The sequence below is a fragment of the Giraffa tippelskirchi genome, chromosome 3 (genome assembly GCF_054371585.1).
Source record: "Giraffa tippelskirchi isolate mGirTip1 chromosome 3, T2T-mGirTip1v1.2.pri, whole genome shotgun sequence".
NCBI lineage: Eukaryota > Metazoa > Chordata > Mammalia > Artiodactyla > Giraffidae > Giraffa > Giraffa tippelskirchi.
The window spans coordinates 92,254,058-92,268,444 of record NC_137277.1 but is presented as its reverse complement, the minus strand read 5'-3'; the positions used below and the strand labels follow the sequence as shown (position 1 = coordinate 92,268,444).

Here is a 14,387-nt window from a genome sequence, read left to right as displayed (position 1 = left end):
AAAAATTGGTAATTAGCACTGTCTTTTTTTTCACTGGAAAAAAAAAAAACTAGAGCATGGAAGAAAAGCTGATGAGTTACTTGGGGTCATATCCAAAGATAGGAGGAATGAGATAAAGAACTGAGGGCCTTTCTAGCTATTGAAACAGGATTGTCCAGTACCATCAAAATATTATCAATCAAATTTATAGAAGGTGATATCCCTTCTCACCTCTACAATACTCTATCCAAAAGACTAGAGGCCGGAGGGTCAATAGTTTCTGCTAAGCAAGACAAGACAACCAGTTCTCCAAAGATCACCCCCAGTTTCTTCAAGTCAGCACTGGCTTTTGCTGGCTACATGGTCATGGGATGAAAACAATGCTCTTTATCACAGCTTGTTGGAACTTTTTGATGATTTTCATTGTTTCAAGAGTGCTCTCAATATAGGCTTGCAAATAAATTAATATTCCCTAATCAATTTTCTTTTATAGTAAAGACAATGAGTTTTGATGCTAAACAGGAATGAAGAAAGACGGAAGTGATAGGAAGGGCATTTTATCATACTATAAGATCAAGTAATTCTTAGGTTCCCTGATCTCCATAAAATTGGTGACTTTTATATGCCTACTGCTGTATCAGAGAGCATTACATTATTTGATCACTTCTTTATTTAGAAAGACAAGCAACCACATAAAAGACAACATATTTTGGGGCAAAGACAGTCTCCTAAGAACCACATGAACGTCTTTTTACACAATAACCAACACATTTTTTTTCTGAGAAGAGATGATTTCTTAGGGTTTTCTTCTAATGCCAGTATACTCATTCAGTAAAAGTTTCTCACCTGAGAAGACCTCAAAATCACATTTTCCCTTGAATTCTAAAATTTTTAAGATGATTAAAATAGCATGAAAGATTCCTATTGTGGTCAATGTTATAAACATCTTAGAATAATTAAACTAAATGATTTACAGATGATCAAAATAATGAAGAAATATTGACTAACCCCCTATATTACCAGCTTCTAAGTACAAACAATCATCTGTTTCTCACTTTCTCTCCAGTGTTGTTGTAACAACCAAAACAATAAAAAAAGCTTCATACCATGAGACAGGACATATTTGATTTGGTGAATTTACCTGAGCTGCTTCCTGTTGCTTTTTAAGCTGTTCGAGCATCTGCTGAAATTCAGCCTCTTTCTGTTCTGCCTCTTCCAAGGTGGCCTGATTCTGTTCTTCATAGGCCATGGCCACCACAGCCAGGATCAAATTGATTAGATAGAAGGAGCCCAAGAAAATGACCAGCACAAAAAATATCATGTATGTTTTTCCAGCAGCACGTAATGTCTGAAAACAAGAATACCAGAATTATTTGTTTACAATATTATTTCACTAACTGGTGGCTTCAGTTGTCAACTTACTTTGTGTCTTGTAGGATTCTGATATAAATAATTATGATGGTCACATCCCCTCCTACCTTGTTGACTATCTGTTTCTTTAACCTCATCCTCTTCCTTCTCCCCTAACTCATGCATTTAGCTTTCTAATCTGTAGGAGGGAATTCCTGGATTTACCAAGAATAAAGCAGAGTCAAATAAAATACCATGGGGCTCTCCATTCAAGAGCTGAGCCCTTGAGTAAAGTCAGGTAGAGACCAAACTTATACTTCTACATCTGTTTCTTCATTTTCATCACCTGCCACCTGAAAGATAATACCTGAGCAGGTAAACGGAATTGAGGGGAAGCTGTGGTTTTCTATTTAGGAGCATCTGTGTATGGGAAGGGTGGGGAATACGTTTTGAGGTCAAGGGGAAATGAGACAGAATTGTGTTCATAACACACTGTTATGCTTAATATGTGTTATAATCAATAAGATAAAGAAAGTCAAGTCTTCTGATGTCAAGTTCTGCTCTTTCCATTATATTATGGTGTGGTTTGGATTTCATAACTAAGTTGGTTTTCTTATATACTTCCAATTAAACACAATATATGTCGCCTCAGGTTCTCACCAGCTGGTAAAGATTTTCCCAGAAGTCCTGAGTCATCAGTCGAAACAGAGACAAAAAAGCCCAACTGAAGGTATCGAAGCTTGTGTAGCCATAATTGGGATTTCTACCAGCTTTCACACACATGTATCCTTCTGGACATTGGCTGTAAATGTGGCAAAAGAAAGTATTATAAGAAGTTCTGCTGTGTTTTTATTCTGGTAGCGCACTATACTTTTAATATTTGAGCTCGAAAGATTTGCTATTTAAAGGGATGAAAGTATGATAAAAAGGAACACATTTCCCAACTTTTGACTTAATATAATTTTACTAATCACCTGATGTCATCATTAAAATATTGTATAGCATGCCTAGTAATATTTCACAAAACTATTTTCTGTCGGTAATTAATGTGTTAACATGTGTCTAGTTCATTTTCTTAGCATGGATGCTTCAGAGTTGACTCATAGCTCACGAATACTCATCTAAAGGAAATAGCATTAAAGCTAAAGTGTTCCTTCTTGTTTTACAAAACATGAAAGCTTGCCTAACATTTAAATAATCCCTTAACTTATAAATAAAAAAATCTTAATTATCACACATTACTATAAATAAAATTAGCTGGCTGTTATCTGTCAGTTTGTACAAAAAAAGAGAAAATATGTATACACACATACAAATTATCAGCTTACCCTGCATCTGAGCTATTTCCACATAGTAGTGCATCTGAAAAACCCTCCAGAAAATAATGATATCCTGTTTAGGAAAAGAAAATGTCACATGACGAACATTTGCATGACACTGAAAAATAAGATTAAGATATTCTAATTTTAAAGTTTGTAATTTTAAATACATTACATAATTTATTCAAAGGCAGAACTATTACTCCCTCTAAATATTAGCTATTATATTAAGGGGATTGGATACTTACATAAGAGTAGAAAACATTTGTTCTTTGTGAATGTAAAACAAGTGATAATCACAGAAACTAACATAACATTTTTAAAAGTATTGGTGTTTTTCTACCCTCCTCATGAAAAAAAAAATTTTCATTCTCTAAAAATAGATAAGAATGATAGGGATTTCTTTGCTTTCTCAAGACTGCCACATATTTCAAAAGAAAGGGATTTTAGCTTTTCTGAACAGTATTCTGTATTTTTTAACACTTTATAAATGACTAATAAATTATAATTTATATTCTACCAATTTATAAAATATGTCATAGACAACTTATAATAAAAGATGCATAAATCATGTCAATTACTAAAATAAGTGAAATTTAAAAATCATCTTAAATACTAAAGCTAAGATAATTACTACAGGTGAATATTTTATTAACTCTAAGTTTTCTGTCTCTGGGCAAATTCCTTAGATTCTTTCAATATCCTGTTGAAATGTCAACTCTTCAGTGAACTATTCTCTGATATTTTCTACTTTCTTCCCAACGAAGATAGGCAAAATTAAGAACTCTCACTATGCTACCAGGAACATGTATACCCATTATTATTACATTCACTGTCTCATGTTGTATTATTTGTTTACAAATACTACTCCTCCTTGAAAAATGAGTAATCGGTTATTTGCATATTATTTGGGAATACATAGTGTTTGGGACCTAGTAGCCTTTCAATAGGGCTTCCCTTGTGCCTCAGCTGGTAAAGAATCCTCCTGCAATGCGGCAGACCTGGGTTCAATCCCTGGATTGGGAAGATCCAATGGAGAAGGGAAAGGCTACCAACTCCAGTAATCTGGCCTGGAGAATCCGATGGACTGTATAGTCCTTGGGGTTGCAAAGAGTTGAGCACGACTGAGCAATTTTCACTTCACTTCATTTCAGCCTTTCAATAAAGTTTACTGAATGAATAAGTAAAGGGATGACAAAAAGAAACACATGAAATTAAAGAGTCATTTTTTTAAAACAACAATTTAGGATTTTATGAGAAAAAATATTTTCTAGACGTTAAATTTTCTGAGAAATTTATTCTATGTAGTTTTGTAAGAGATATAAAGATACATAATAAAAAATATTTTAATTCCCCATGTCATCTCTGAACATAAGAAAACGAGGGTATAATTTCTTAACTTATAATTAAAATTAAACAATGTGAAAGAAATATGACATTTTCTGGACAAATTTTTGATACTAGGTATTTATAAGGAAAGCTTTGTCCATTAAACTCAGCGATCTAGAAGTTTAATCTGAAGAAAATATAACTCAATCATAATCTTTATCTTTGATTTTAATAAATTTGATTATCTATCACTTTCAAAAACAAACCATTTTATCTATATGTGCATTTAGTTCAAAATAATCTTTTTTCAACAAATGGAATATTATTAGAGAAAATGATAAGACAGATTTTTAGGGCTGAAAATAGCCTCAGATATTCTTAACTTCCTTTATTTTCAGTGTAAGAAGAATGAAGTTCAATAAATTTTCCTTAAAGTGAATAAATCATAAGTGACATCCTCATAACCAGTTTCTTGATTAAAAAGAAAAACAGATTTCAGGGAGTTGGTGACATCAGTGAACTGATAGGCATCATATGAAATGAATAAGGGACGTTTCATGTGTTCCTGTTACATGTATTTTTCTCATTTGCCTTAATGTAGCAATTTATAATTATTTGCAAATATTTGTTGGCATGTCGATAATATCATGGAAGAGTTCATCTGTACCAACCAAGGTTTTTCTGGATCTACAACTATAAGAGACCAATTAGATTTTTTATTATGCTATCTTTACTTTCAGTTCAGTTCAGTTGCTCAGCCATGTCCAAACCTTTGTGACCCCATCCTGCAGCACGCCAGGCCTCACTGTCCATTGCCAACTTCTGGAATTTACACAAACTCATGTCCATTGAGTCAGTGATGCCATCCAATGAACTCATCCTCTGTCGTCCCCTTCTCCTTCTGTATTCAATCTTTGCCAGCATCAGGGTCTTTTCCAATGAGTCAGTTCTTCACATCAGGAGGCCAAAGTATTGGAGTTTCAGCTGCAGCATCAGTCCTTCCAATGAATATTCAGGACTGATTTCCTTTAGGATGGATTGGTTGGATCTCTTTGCAGTCCAAGGGATTCTCAAGAGTCTCTTTCCAACACCACAGTTCAAAAGTATCAGTTTTTAGGTGCTCAGCTTTCTTTATAGTCCAACTCTCACATCCATACATGACTACTGGAAAAACCATAGCTTTGACTAGACGGACTTTTGCTGACAAAGTAATGTCTCTGCTTTTTAATATGCTGTCTAGGTTGGTCATAGCTTTTCTTCCAAGGAGTAAGCGTCTTTTAATTTCATGGCTGCAGTCAACATCTGCAGTGATTTTGGAGCCCCCAAAAATAAAGTCTGACACTGTTTCCACTGTTTCCCCTGTTTCCCCAACCATTTGCCATGAAGTGATGGGACCAGATGCCATGATCTTAGTTTTCTGAATGTTGAGTTTTAAACCAACTTTTTCACTCTCCTCTTTCACTTTCATCAAGAGACTCTTTAGTTCTTCTTCACTTTCTGCCATAGGGGTGGTGTCATCTGTGTATCTGAGGTTATTGATATTTCAGTGTTGATTCCAGCTTGTGCTTCATCCAGTCCAGCATTTCTCATAATATACTCTGCATATAAGTTAAATAAGCAGGGTGATAATATATAGCCTTGACGTACTCCTTTCCCAATTTGGACCAGTCTCTTGTTCCATTTCCAGTTCTAACTGTTGCTTCCTGACCTGCATACAGATTTCTCAGGAGGCAGGTCAGGTGGTTGGGTATTCACATCTCCTTAAGAATTTTCCACAATTTGTTGTGATCTACACAGTCAAAGGCTTTGGCACAGTCAATAAAGCAGAAATAGATGTTTTTCTGGAACTCTCTTGCTCTTTCGCTGATCCAGCGGATGTTGGCAATTTGATCTCTGGTTCCTCTGCCTCTTCTAAAACCAGCTTGAACATCTGGAAGTTCATGGTTCAAGTACTGTTGAAGCCTGTCTTGGAGAATTTTCAGCATGTGAGATGAGTGCAATTGTGTGGTAGTTTGAGCATTCTTTGGCTTTGCTTTTCTTTGGGATTGAAATGAAAACTGACCTATTCCAGTCCTGTGGCCATTGCTGAGTTTTCCAAATTTGCTGGCATACTGAATGCAGCATTTTAACAGCATCATCTTTGAGGATTTGAAATAGCTCAACTGGAATTCCATCACCTCCACTAGCTTTGTTCTTAGTGATGCTTCCTAAGGCCCACTTGACTTAGGACTCCAGGATGTCTGGCTCTAGGTGAGTGATCATACCATCCTGATTATCTGGGCTGTTAAGATATTTTTTGTATAGTTCTTCTGTGTATTCTTGCCACCTCTTCTTAATACCTTCTGCTTCTGTTAGGTCCATACCATTTCTGTCCTTTATTGAGCCCATCTTTGCATGAAATATTCCCTTAGTGTCACTAATTTTCTTGAAGAGATCTCTAGTCTTTCCCATTCTCTTGTTTTCCTCTATTTCTTTGCATTGATCACGGAAGATGGCTTTCTTATCTCTCCTTGCTATTCTTTGGAACTCTGCATTCAAATGGGTATATCTTTCCTTTTCTCCTTTGCCTTTCACTTCTCTTCTTTTTATAGCTATTTCTAAGGCCTTCTCAGACAACCATTTTGCCTTTTTGCATTTCTTTTTCTTGGGGATGGTCTTGATCACTGTCTCCTGTACAATGTCATGAACCTCCATCCTATCAGACATTCTATCAGATCTAATCCCTTGAATCTATTTGTCACTTCTACTGTATAATCATAAGGGATTTGATTTAGGTCATACCTGAATGGTCTGGTGGTTTTCCCTACTTTTTTCAATTTAAGTCTGAATTTGGCAATAAGCAGTTCATGATCTGAGCCACAGTCTGCTCCCAGTCTTGTGTTTGCTGATTGTATAGAGCTTCTCCATCTTTGGCTGCAAAGAATATAATCAATCTGATTTTGGTATTGACTATCTGGTGATGACCATGTGTAGAGTCTTCTCTTGTGTTGTTGGAAGAGGGTGTTTGCTATGACCAGTGCAGTCTCTTGGCAAAACTCTGTTAGTCTTTGCCCTGCTTCATTCTGTTCTCCAAGGCCAAATTTGCCTGTTACTCCAGGTGTTTCTTGACTTCCTACTTTTGCTTTCCAGTCCCCTATAATGAAAAGGACATCTTTTTTTGTTGTAGTTCTAGAAGGTCTTGTAGGTCTTCACAGAACCATTCAACTTCAGCTTCTTCAGCATTACTGGTCAGGGCATAGGCTTGGATTACCATGATATTGAATGGTTTGCCTTGGAAACAAACAGAGATCATTCTGTCATTTTTGAGATTGCATCCAAGTACTGCATTTTGGACTCTTTTGTTGACAGCGATGGCTCCTCCATTTCTTCTAAGGGATTCTTGCCCACAGTAGTAGATATAATTAAGATATCATTACTTTAAGAATTATCAAATCACCAGTAAGTTAACCTTTAAGACTAATTCTACTTGTTCCACATAATCATTACTAAGGCCTATTTTCATCTTTGATTTTTTTCCCCGAAGTATTACTCATCTCCTTAAAATATACAGATACAACTATATTTAAGCACCTCTAGAGTCTAAGTTTTATATATTTAATATTTTTCTTTAAAAGGATGTTCTCTTTCCCCATGAATCATGGTGTTTTTCTCTGCTTTTGAAATGTTGCTACTGGCAGATACTAAAATTATAAAATAGGGAAATTTTGCTTATTTTTATTGTCACTTTCAAAAAAGGATACTAGGCCATTTATTTTTTCATCCTTCTATAGTAGAATATTTAAACATTTGACTATTTTTGTCTAAACTCTTGAAATAAAGAAAAAATAAAGAAATAAAGATATGATTCCCATCTTCCCAGATTTTTGACATCTTAAAATTCTCTCTCCTAAAGCTTAACTGATTCTCATTTCCTTCTCTTTGATGGGATACTACTTATAGTTCTTATTCTACAAGTGTAAGAACAGTATTTATCTTTAGGTCATCACTTGATTTCTATACAATAACAATAAAAGTTACCTATTAAACTATAAGTACCTTGGAACCATGTGCCATCACCATTATTTTCCTGGAATCCTGTGCAGTTTCTGGTACATAAAATGCATTCTGAAATTGGTATTTAATAACTTATATTTGTATAATACTTTGGAGTTAACAAAGGGCCTTCAAATATTTTATTTGATTGCCTCAAATGAGACAATGTATAGCTTCATACCTTGATGAGAAGAATGTACAGAAACCCAATATCCTATGAAAATTTCTTTCTCCCTGAATTTTTCAGTCTCTCATCAGATGATGTGACAGAAAGTGGCATTTAAGAGTCATAACTAGAATATTTATCACTAAAATAATTAAATTTATGTGCAAACCATTATAAGGTGATAAAGATATCACAGCCTGTTATGCATTTAAAAATTTTTCCATGCCTATAGGGAAAGAAGATCAACAATGAAAAAAATAAACCTACATAATAGTAATTCTTACTTGAATCTTGAATATACGACTTCCAGTCAAACTCACTGTGAGTTTCGTTTATAAGTGTGCCATTGTAATTCTTAGTTATGTTCTTCTCTACAGTGTGTTCCTCCAGGGAAGCATTGGTGGGAGGCCACTGTACACATTTATTCCGCAGGTTGCCCATAAAGAGCTGCAGCCCAATCAGGGCAAACACACTCAGACAGAACACAGTTAAGATCATGACATCTGAAAGCTTTTTCACAGACTGGATCAGTGCCCCCACAATGGTTTTCAGACCTGAAAGAAGGAAGGTTATTACTATGAAGACTTAGAATGTCTGAAGTAAGAAAAGCTTCACAAAATTTTCTTGAAAACATGGATTCCATGAATAAGTTTGAAAATGACTGCAATCAATGGTAAAGGGAAAGCAACACTTCATGGAAGGTTGAAGTGCTAATGAAAATAAACTCTGGAAATGTAATGATATGAACAGTGAAATGAAAATCCATATCCCATTACATTTGGATAAAATAGCTGGAAGTTCATGATCTTCACAAAGCCTATATGAAGAAAAACGTCTTGTATTTCTCTGGTTTGCTAATGAAACTTGCCCCATACTTTCATTAGGGTCAGTTGTCAGTTTTAAGACAAATTACCAGAATAAAAATATTTTCAAATTCCTATTCATAAACAGGAAAGATTTTGCTATAAAACTGGAGGCGGTTTGGAGTATAATTGCACTTTAAGATAATAAAGCCTTGGGGAGTTTTCTAGCAGTTTAGTGGTTAGGATTTGCTACTTTTCCTACCATGGTCCAAGTTCAAACCCTCGTCGGGGAACTAAGATCCCCCAAGCCACACAACATGGCTCAAAAAGATAATAAATCCTCCAGCAGACCCATGCTACTCTTTACTATCTTATTTCCTTGTCTTTTTAAACAATATTAAGATTCACGTTGTATACACATTGTCATCAATGCCTAAAATGAACAAGAAATTACAGACCGGTACATTTGATAGGGAGCAAATCTTTAGTACAACTGACACGGAGGAAAAAACCCAGGACTTATTTAAGTGTAAATCACATAGACCATATAATACAGTGTCTCATGCAAGAAAGTGTTGAACTTCAAGACTGATGAAAACTATGAAGACATAAACATCTATGTTCAGATAATAAGAATTATTTTCTGAGTAACACTCATTTTTCTATTATGATTTAAATGATTATGATCCCCAATTTTCTGTAATGCTGAGTGTTAAGAGACCGCTGTTAAAAAATCATGACAGCTGAGCCTCAGTGTTTAACCCTCACCTGGAATGACTGAAATTGTTTTCAGCGCTCGGAGAACTCTGAATGTTCTCAATGCGGAGACATTGCCCAGGTCCACAAACTCTGTCACATATCTGTAATAGGGAGTTCACACACAAACACAATAACAGGATACAAAGAAAGAGCCATAGGTACAAGGAGCCTTATTCTTTCTACTGATCACTTCTCACCTGGAGTTACAGAAATAGTTTTCAAAGCTCTCAAGACTCTGAAAGTGTGAACAGCTGAAAAATTGCCTAGGCTTACAAATTCTGTTACATACCTGTAGAATTAAACTAGAGTTATTCAAGAATTAAGCAGGATTTATATTATTTGCTTGGGTCTTTTATAAAGCCCTTCTCCGTGATTTTGAATGATAATTTTGTCAGTACCAATTTAGACGTTAGGGTCCATCACTATGGTTTTCTTTACTTACATCATTTAAGGCCATGAAGTGGATGTAAATTTCTTAAGTACACAATGCTTTTGTCATTGTGGGAAGCAGTACAATCGATATCATGCGTAAGTTAGGAGAATTAAGTAAAATGACAATAATTCTTGGCTATAGTTTTAGGTAGAAAGAGAAGAACTAAAGAGCCTCTTGATGAAAGTGAAAGAGGAGAGTGAAAAAGTTGACTTAAAATTCAATATTCAAAAAACAAAGATCATGGCATCCGGTCCCATCACTTCATGGCAGATAGACAGGGAAACTATGGAAACAGTGAGAGATTTTATTTTGGAGGGCTCCAAAATCACTGCAAATGGTGACTGCAGCCATGAAACTAAAAAAATGCTTGCTCCTTGGAAGAAAAGGTATGACCAACCTAGACAGCATATTAAAAAGCAGATACATTACTTTGCCAACAAAGGTCCGTCTAGTCAAAGCTATGGTTTTTCCAATAGTCATGTATGGAGGTGAGAGTTGGACCATAAAGAAAGCTGAGCGTCAAAGAATTGATGCTTTTGAACTGTGGTGTTGAAGAAGACTCTTGAGAGTCCCTTGGACTGCAAGGAGATCAAACCAGTCAATCCTAAAGGTAATCAGTCCTGAATATTTATTGGAAGGACTGATGCTGAAAGTGAAAACTGCAATACTTTGGCCACTTGATGCAAAGAACTAACTCACTGGAAAAGACCCTGATGCTGCGAAAGATTGAAGGCAGGAGGAGAATGGGATGACAGGGGATGAGATGGTTGAATGGCATTACTGACTCAATGGACGTTGTTTGAGCAAGTTCCAGGAGTTGGTGATGGACAGGGAGGCCTGATGTGCTGCAGTCCATGGGGTCACAAAGGGTTGGACATGACTGAGTGATTGAGCTGAACTAATAGTTTTAGGTCTTCAATTTTTAAAAAATACATGAAATAATCCAAGAGAAATTCAGGCAGACTAGTTTACTGCCTATCTGTATGTGATCAGGATTTCTTGGTGTAACTCTTAAGTGAAAGCTAGGCAAATTAAGAACAATATTTTATGGGGGTCAATGATCACTCTTGCCATTCCTGTTATTTTAGCCTCAAGAAACAATAGCCCCTCAAAAATGTTTTCTTTTGAGCCATGGCCAGAGGGGATGGTGAAGAATCAACTCATCTTGACTAGATATGGAATTAAGACTAGACAGGCAGTATTTGGAGCCTTGAGAATATCAGCTTCATTTCTCCTTTGCCCATCTTCCCACATCCTTATGCCTATAAGAGGCCAAGTAAACCAGCTGCTGAAGAATGAGGGTGAACCACATTGGTCCATCTTCCTCCACATTCTAATTTCACCTAGTGCAGAGTGGCCTTCTGTTACTTTTCTGGGTTTCTTCTTTCTCAGGGAAGTTTATCACTAGACAAAAGAAAAAAAAAAAAACAAAGCAAACTGCAGAAGTTGTGTTGTATGCATTACTGAAATTATCTGGTTGGGAAATAAGGATAAAAAGGTTTATATAAAGAAAATGATGAGGAAATTTTAAGGGGAAAGAAGGAGAGGAAGAAAAGAAAGGATCAAGTGAGAAATAGGAAGAGGCAGAGAGTATGCTTGTTTGTAAGCCTTAATTGTGCATTTGTTGATGACATAACCATTTAATAGCAAATATATATTAAGAACCTTATGTTTTTCTATTAGTTTGTTATGTCAAAATGTTTTGATGTTTATTTTCTATTATTCTATCTAAGAAACTGGGGAGAGTGCATGATGTGGATAAGGTCGATGGAAATTTGCAGGGCCAGCAGAGGTTTTTTTGGGTGTAATTTTTAAAAACCATTTTCACAGATGTATTATAAATATACTTTTGCTTCCATATTAGTGTGTGTGTGTGTGAGAATGTGTGTGTGTACTGTTGAAACAGCGACATGTATGAAATTTGCTGACAGATGTTTGTTACGTGTGAACATTATAATTTCAATTACTGCAAAGCCTTTATGCCAAAGTGAAATGCCTCTTTGACCTCTGTTGCACTAAATTAAAATCCAGAGCTTAAATGTATAAATCACACAGAAATATTCTACAGTTAAAGCAAGCTTATTCTTTAAAAGCATGAACACTTGTAGAAGCCAAAATATATCCTTTTTTGAGGCTTCCAAAACAAACACTTACGCAAATGTAATGACAGTGAAGTCGAGCCAGTTCCATGGGTCTCGAAGGAAAGTAAAATCTTCTAAACAGAAGCCCCTTGCAATAATTTTTATAAGTGATTCAAAAGTATATATTCCTGTGAAGGTGTACCTGGGGACAAGTATCCAAAAAGAATGAATAAACTAATCACTTTCTTTCATGGCATATCAATTTCTTAACACTCTGTCATTACGTTAATAACAAACATTTAAAAAGGAATCCATGCAGGTTAAAATTATTTTCATGGAAATAAAACATAGTCTGAAATTTAAATTCAACTCCTTAACACACACAGAGTTGTTTTTAAATTGCCCTAAGAGCAGAGTGAGAAATACATATTGTATAAAGTGTATCTGAAATGTCTTAGTATTGACACAAATGAATAGAGCCTCCTGAGAATTATCCAGTACATTCACATGATGGAGTACCTGATCAATAATATTGTGGAAGCATAAAATTATTTTCCTTTAGAAAGTAAAAATGCTTAATTTCAATCATGTTTTATGAATGAGGGAACATTGACAAATTAGTAAGTCTTAAGTGTTTCTCTTTTTTCAAGATAAGCTAAGTTAACTTACTTGAGAAAAGAATTTTGTTCATGCCAAATGGATAATTCTAGGGTCATCAGAGGTGAAAATCTAATTTAGAATAAAATATTGAGACAGATTGGAAACTTAGATGTTTCCAAAATATAAATCACTTACTCAGTTTAAATGAGAAGAAATTCATAGATTCCCAACTAGAAACTTAAGATGTTTTAATCTTCAACTCAGAAGTTAGAGAATGAAATCACAGAAACAAGGGCGACTTGAGACCTGTGGGCCTCACACATTAGTGTTAATACTTACGCAATCCTTTGTGTGTGTGTGTGTGTGTGTGTATATATATATATATATTTTTTTTTTTTTCCTTCAGAATTTTCGGCTTCCCTTGTGGCTCAGTTGGTAAAGAACCCACCTGCAATGTGGGAGACCTGGGTTGGGAAGATCCCCTGGAGAAGGGAAAGGCTACCCACTCCAGTATTCTGGCCTGGAGAATTCAATGGCCTGTATAGTCCATGGGATTGCAAAGAGTCAGACATGATTGAGTGACTTTCACTTCTTCAGAAACTTTATCTTTTTATTGACTCCAACCTGGAAGTGTCCAGGAAGGGAAAAGGCCCTTGAGAATACCCCCATGGTTGTTGTTTTAAGGGTCAGAAGCCACAGAGCAATAGTGGTTACCACACCAGCCATGAGAACAGCCTCAGTAGTACTTATCACATATCTGGCCTCGCTGTCCTCAAAGTATCCCAGAACAGAGTCCGTTAGAACAGTTAGCAATGCACTTGGTTTCTGAAAATGCTACTCTTTCATTTCAGTGTGCATGTATGTGTGTGTGTGTTAGTTGCTCAGTTGTGTCCGACTCTTTGTGACCCCATAGACTATAGCCCGCCAGGTTCCTCTGTCCATGGAATTCTCCAGGCAAGAATTCAGGAGTGCGTTGCCTTTTTCTTCTCCAGAGGATCTTTCCGACCCAGGGATTAAAACCTGGTCTCCTGCATTGCAGGCAGATTCTTGACTGTCTGAGCAACCAGGGAAGCTAGTTAGCAGAGCCCTCAGTTTATTAAATATTTAAGTTTGAAAATCCCAAATTTGGGGATTTTTTTCCCAGCGGATATTTTGGTGACCACATGTGAAACCAATATAGGCCTGGCACAGAGTAGATGCACCTGATGGAAGTGTAAACTTGGTGAGGCTTTCTAGTATCTTTTTAGAGCATGTGGAAGACTCACTGAATTAATCTGGAAGTTGACTGGAACCAAGGTTTAACACATTGTTTCCTTTCTATGATAACTTTCACTGTATTTGCTCTGGCCACTGTATATCCTAAAGGGAGAGTGATGAATGTCCAAGAATGATGGGTTTCTGGTCACCACCAAGTACACATGGAGAGATATTAAATCCTAAATACATATATATAGACATAGATATACATGTCTATGTCTATCCAACAATACACACACACACACATATATACATACTCACACAGATGGCTTATAATAG

The 14,387-nt window shown here is 35.9% G+C and overlaps 1 protein-coding gene across 1 annotated transcript in view; it reads right to left on the bottom strand.

Annotated features, from left to right (window-relative positions):
• Positions 1-14,387, bottom strand: part of SCN1A (sodium voltage-gated channel alpha subunit 1) — a 141,637-nt gene that overhangs the window by 54,792 nt on the left and 72,458 nt on the right. The window contains exons 5-10 of the mRNA XM_081581222.1: positions 12,325-12,453; positions 9,747-9,838; positions 8,460-8,729; positions 2,658-2,721; positions 1,990-2,131; positions 1,121-1,327 (exon numbers count right to left, since the gene is read on the bottom strand). Of these exons, the coding sequence (XP_081437348.1) occupies positions 1,121-1,327; positions 1,990-2,131; positions 2,658-2,721; positions 8,460-8,729; positions 9,747-9,838; positions 12,325-12,453 (904 nt within the window). The remainder of the gene's footprint in view (positions 1-1,120; positions 1,328-1,989; positions 2,132-2,657; positions 2,722-8,459; positions 8,730-9,746; positions 9,839-12,324; positions 12,454-14,387) is intronic.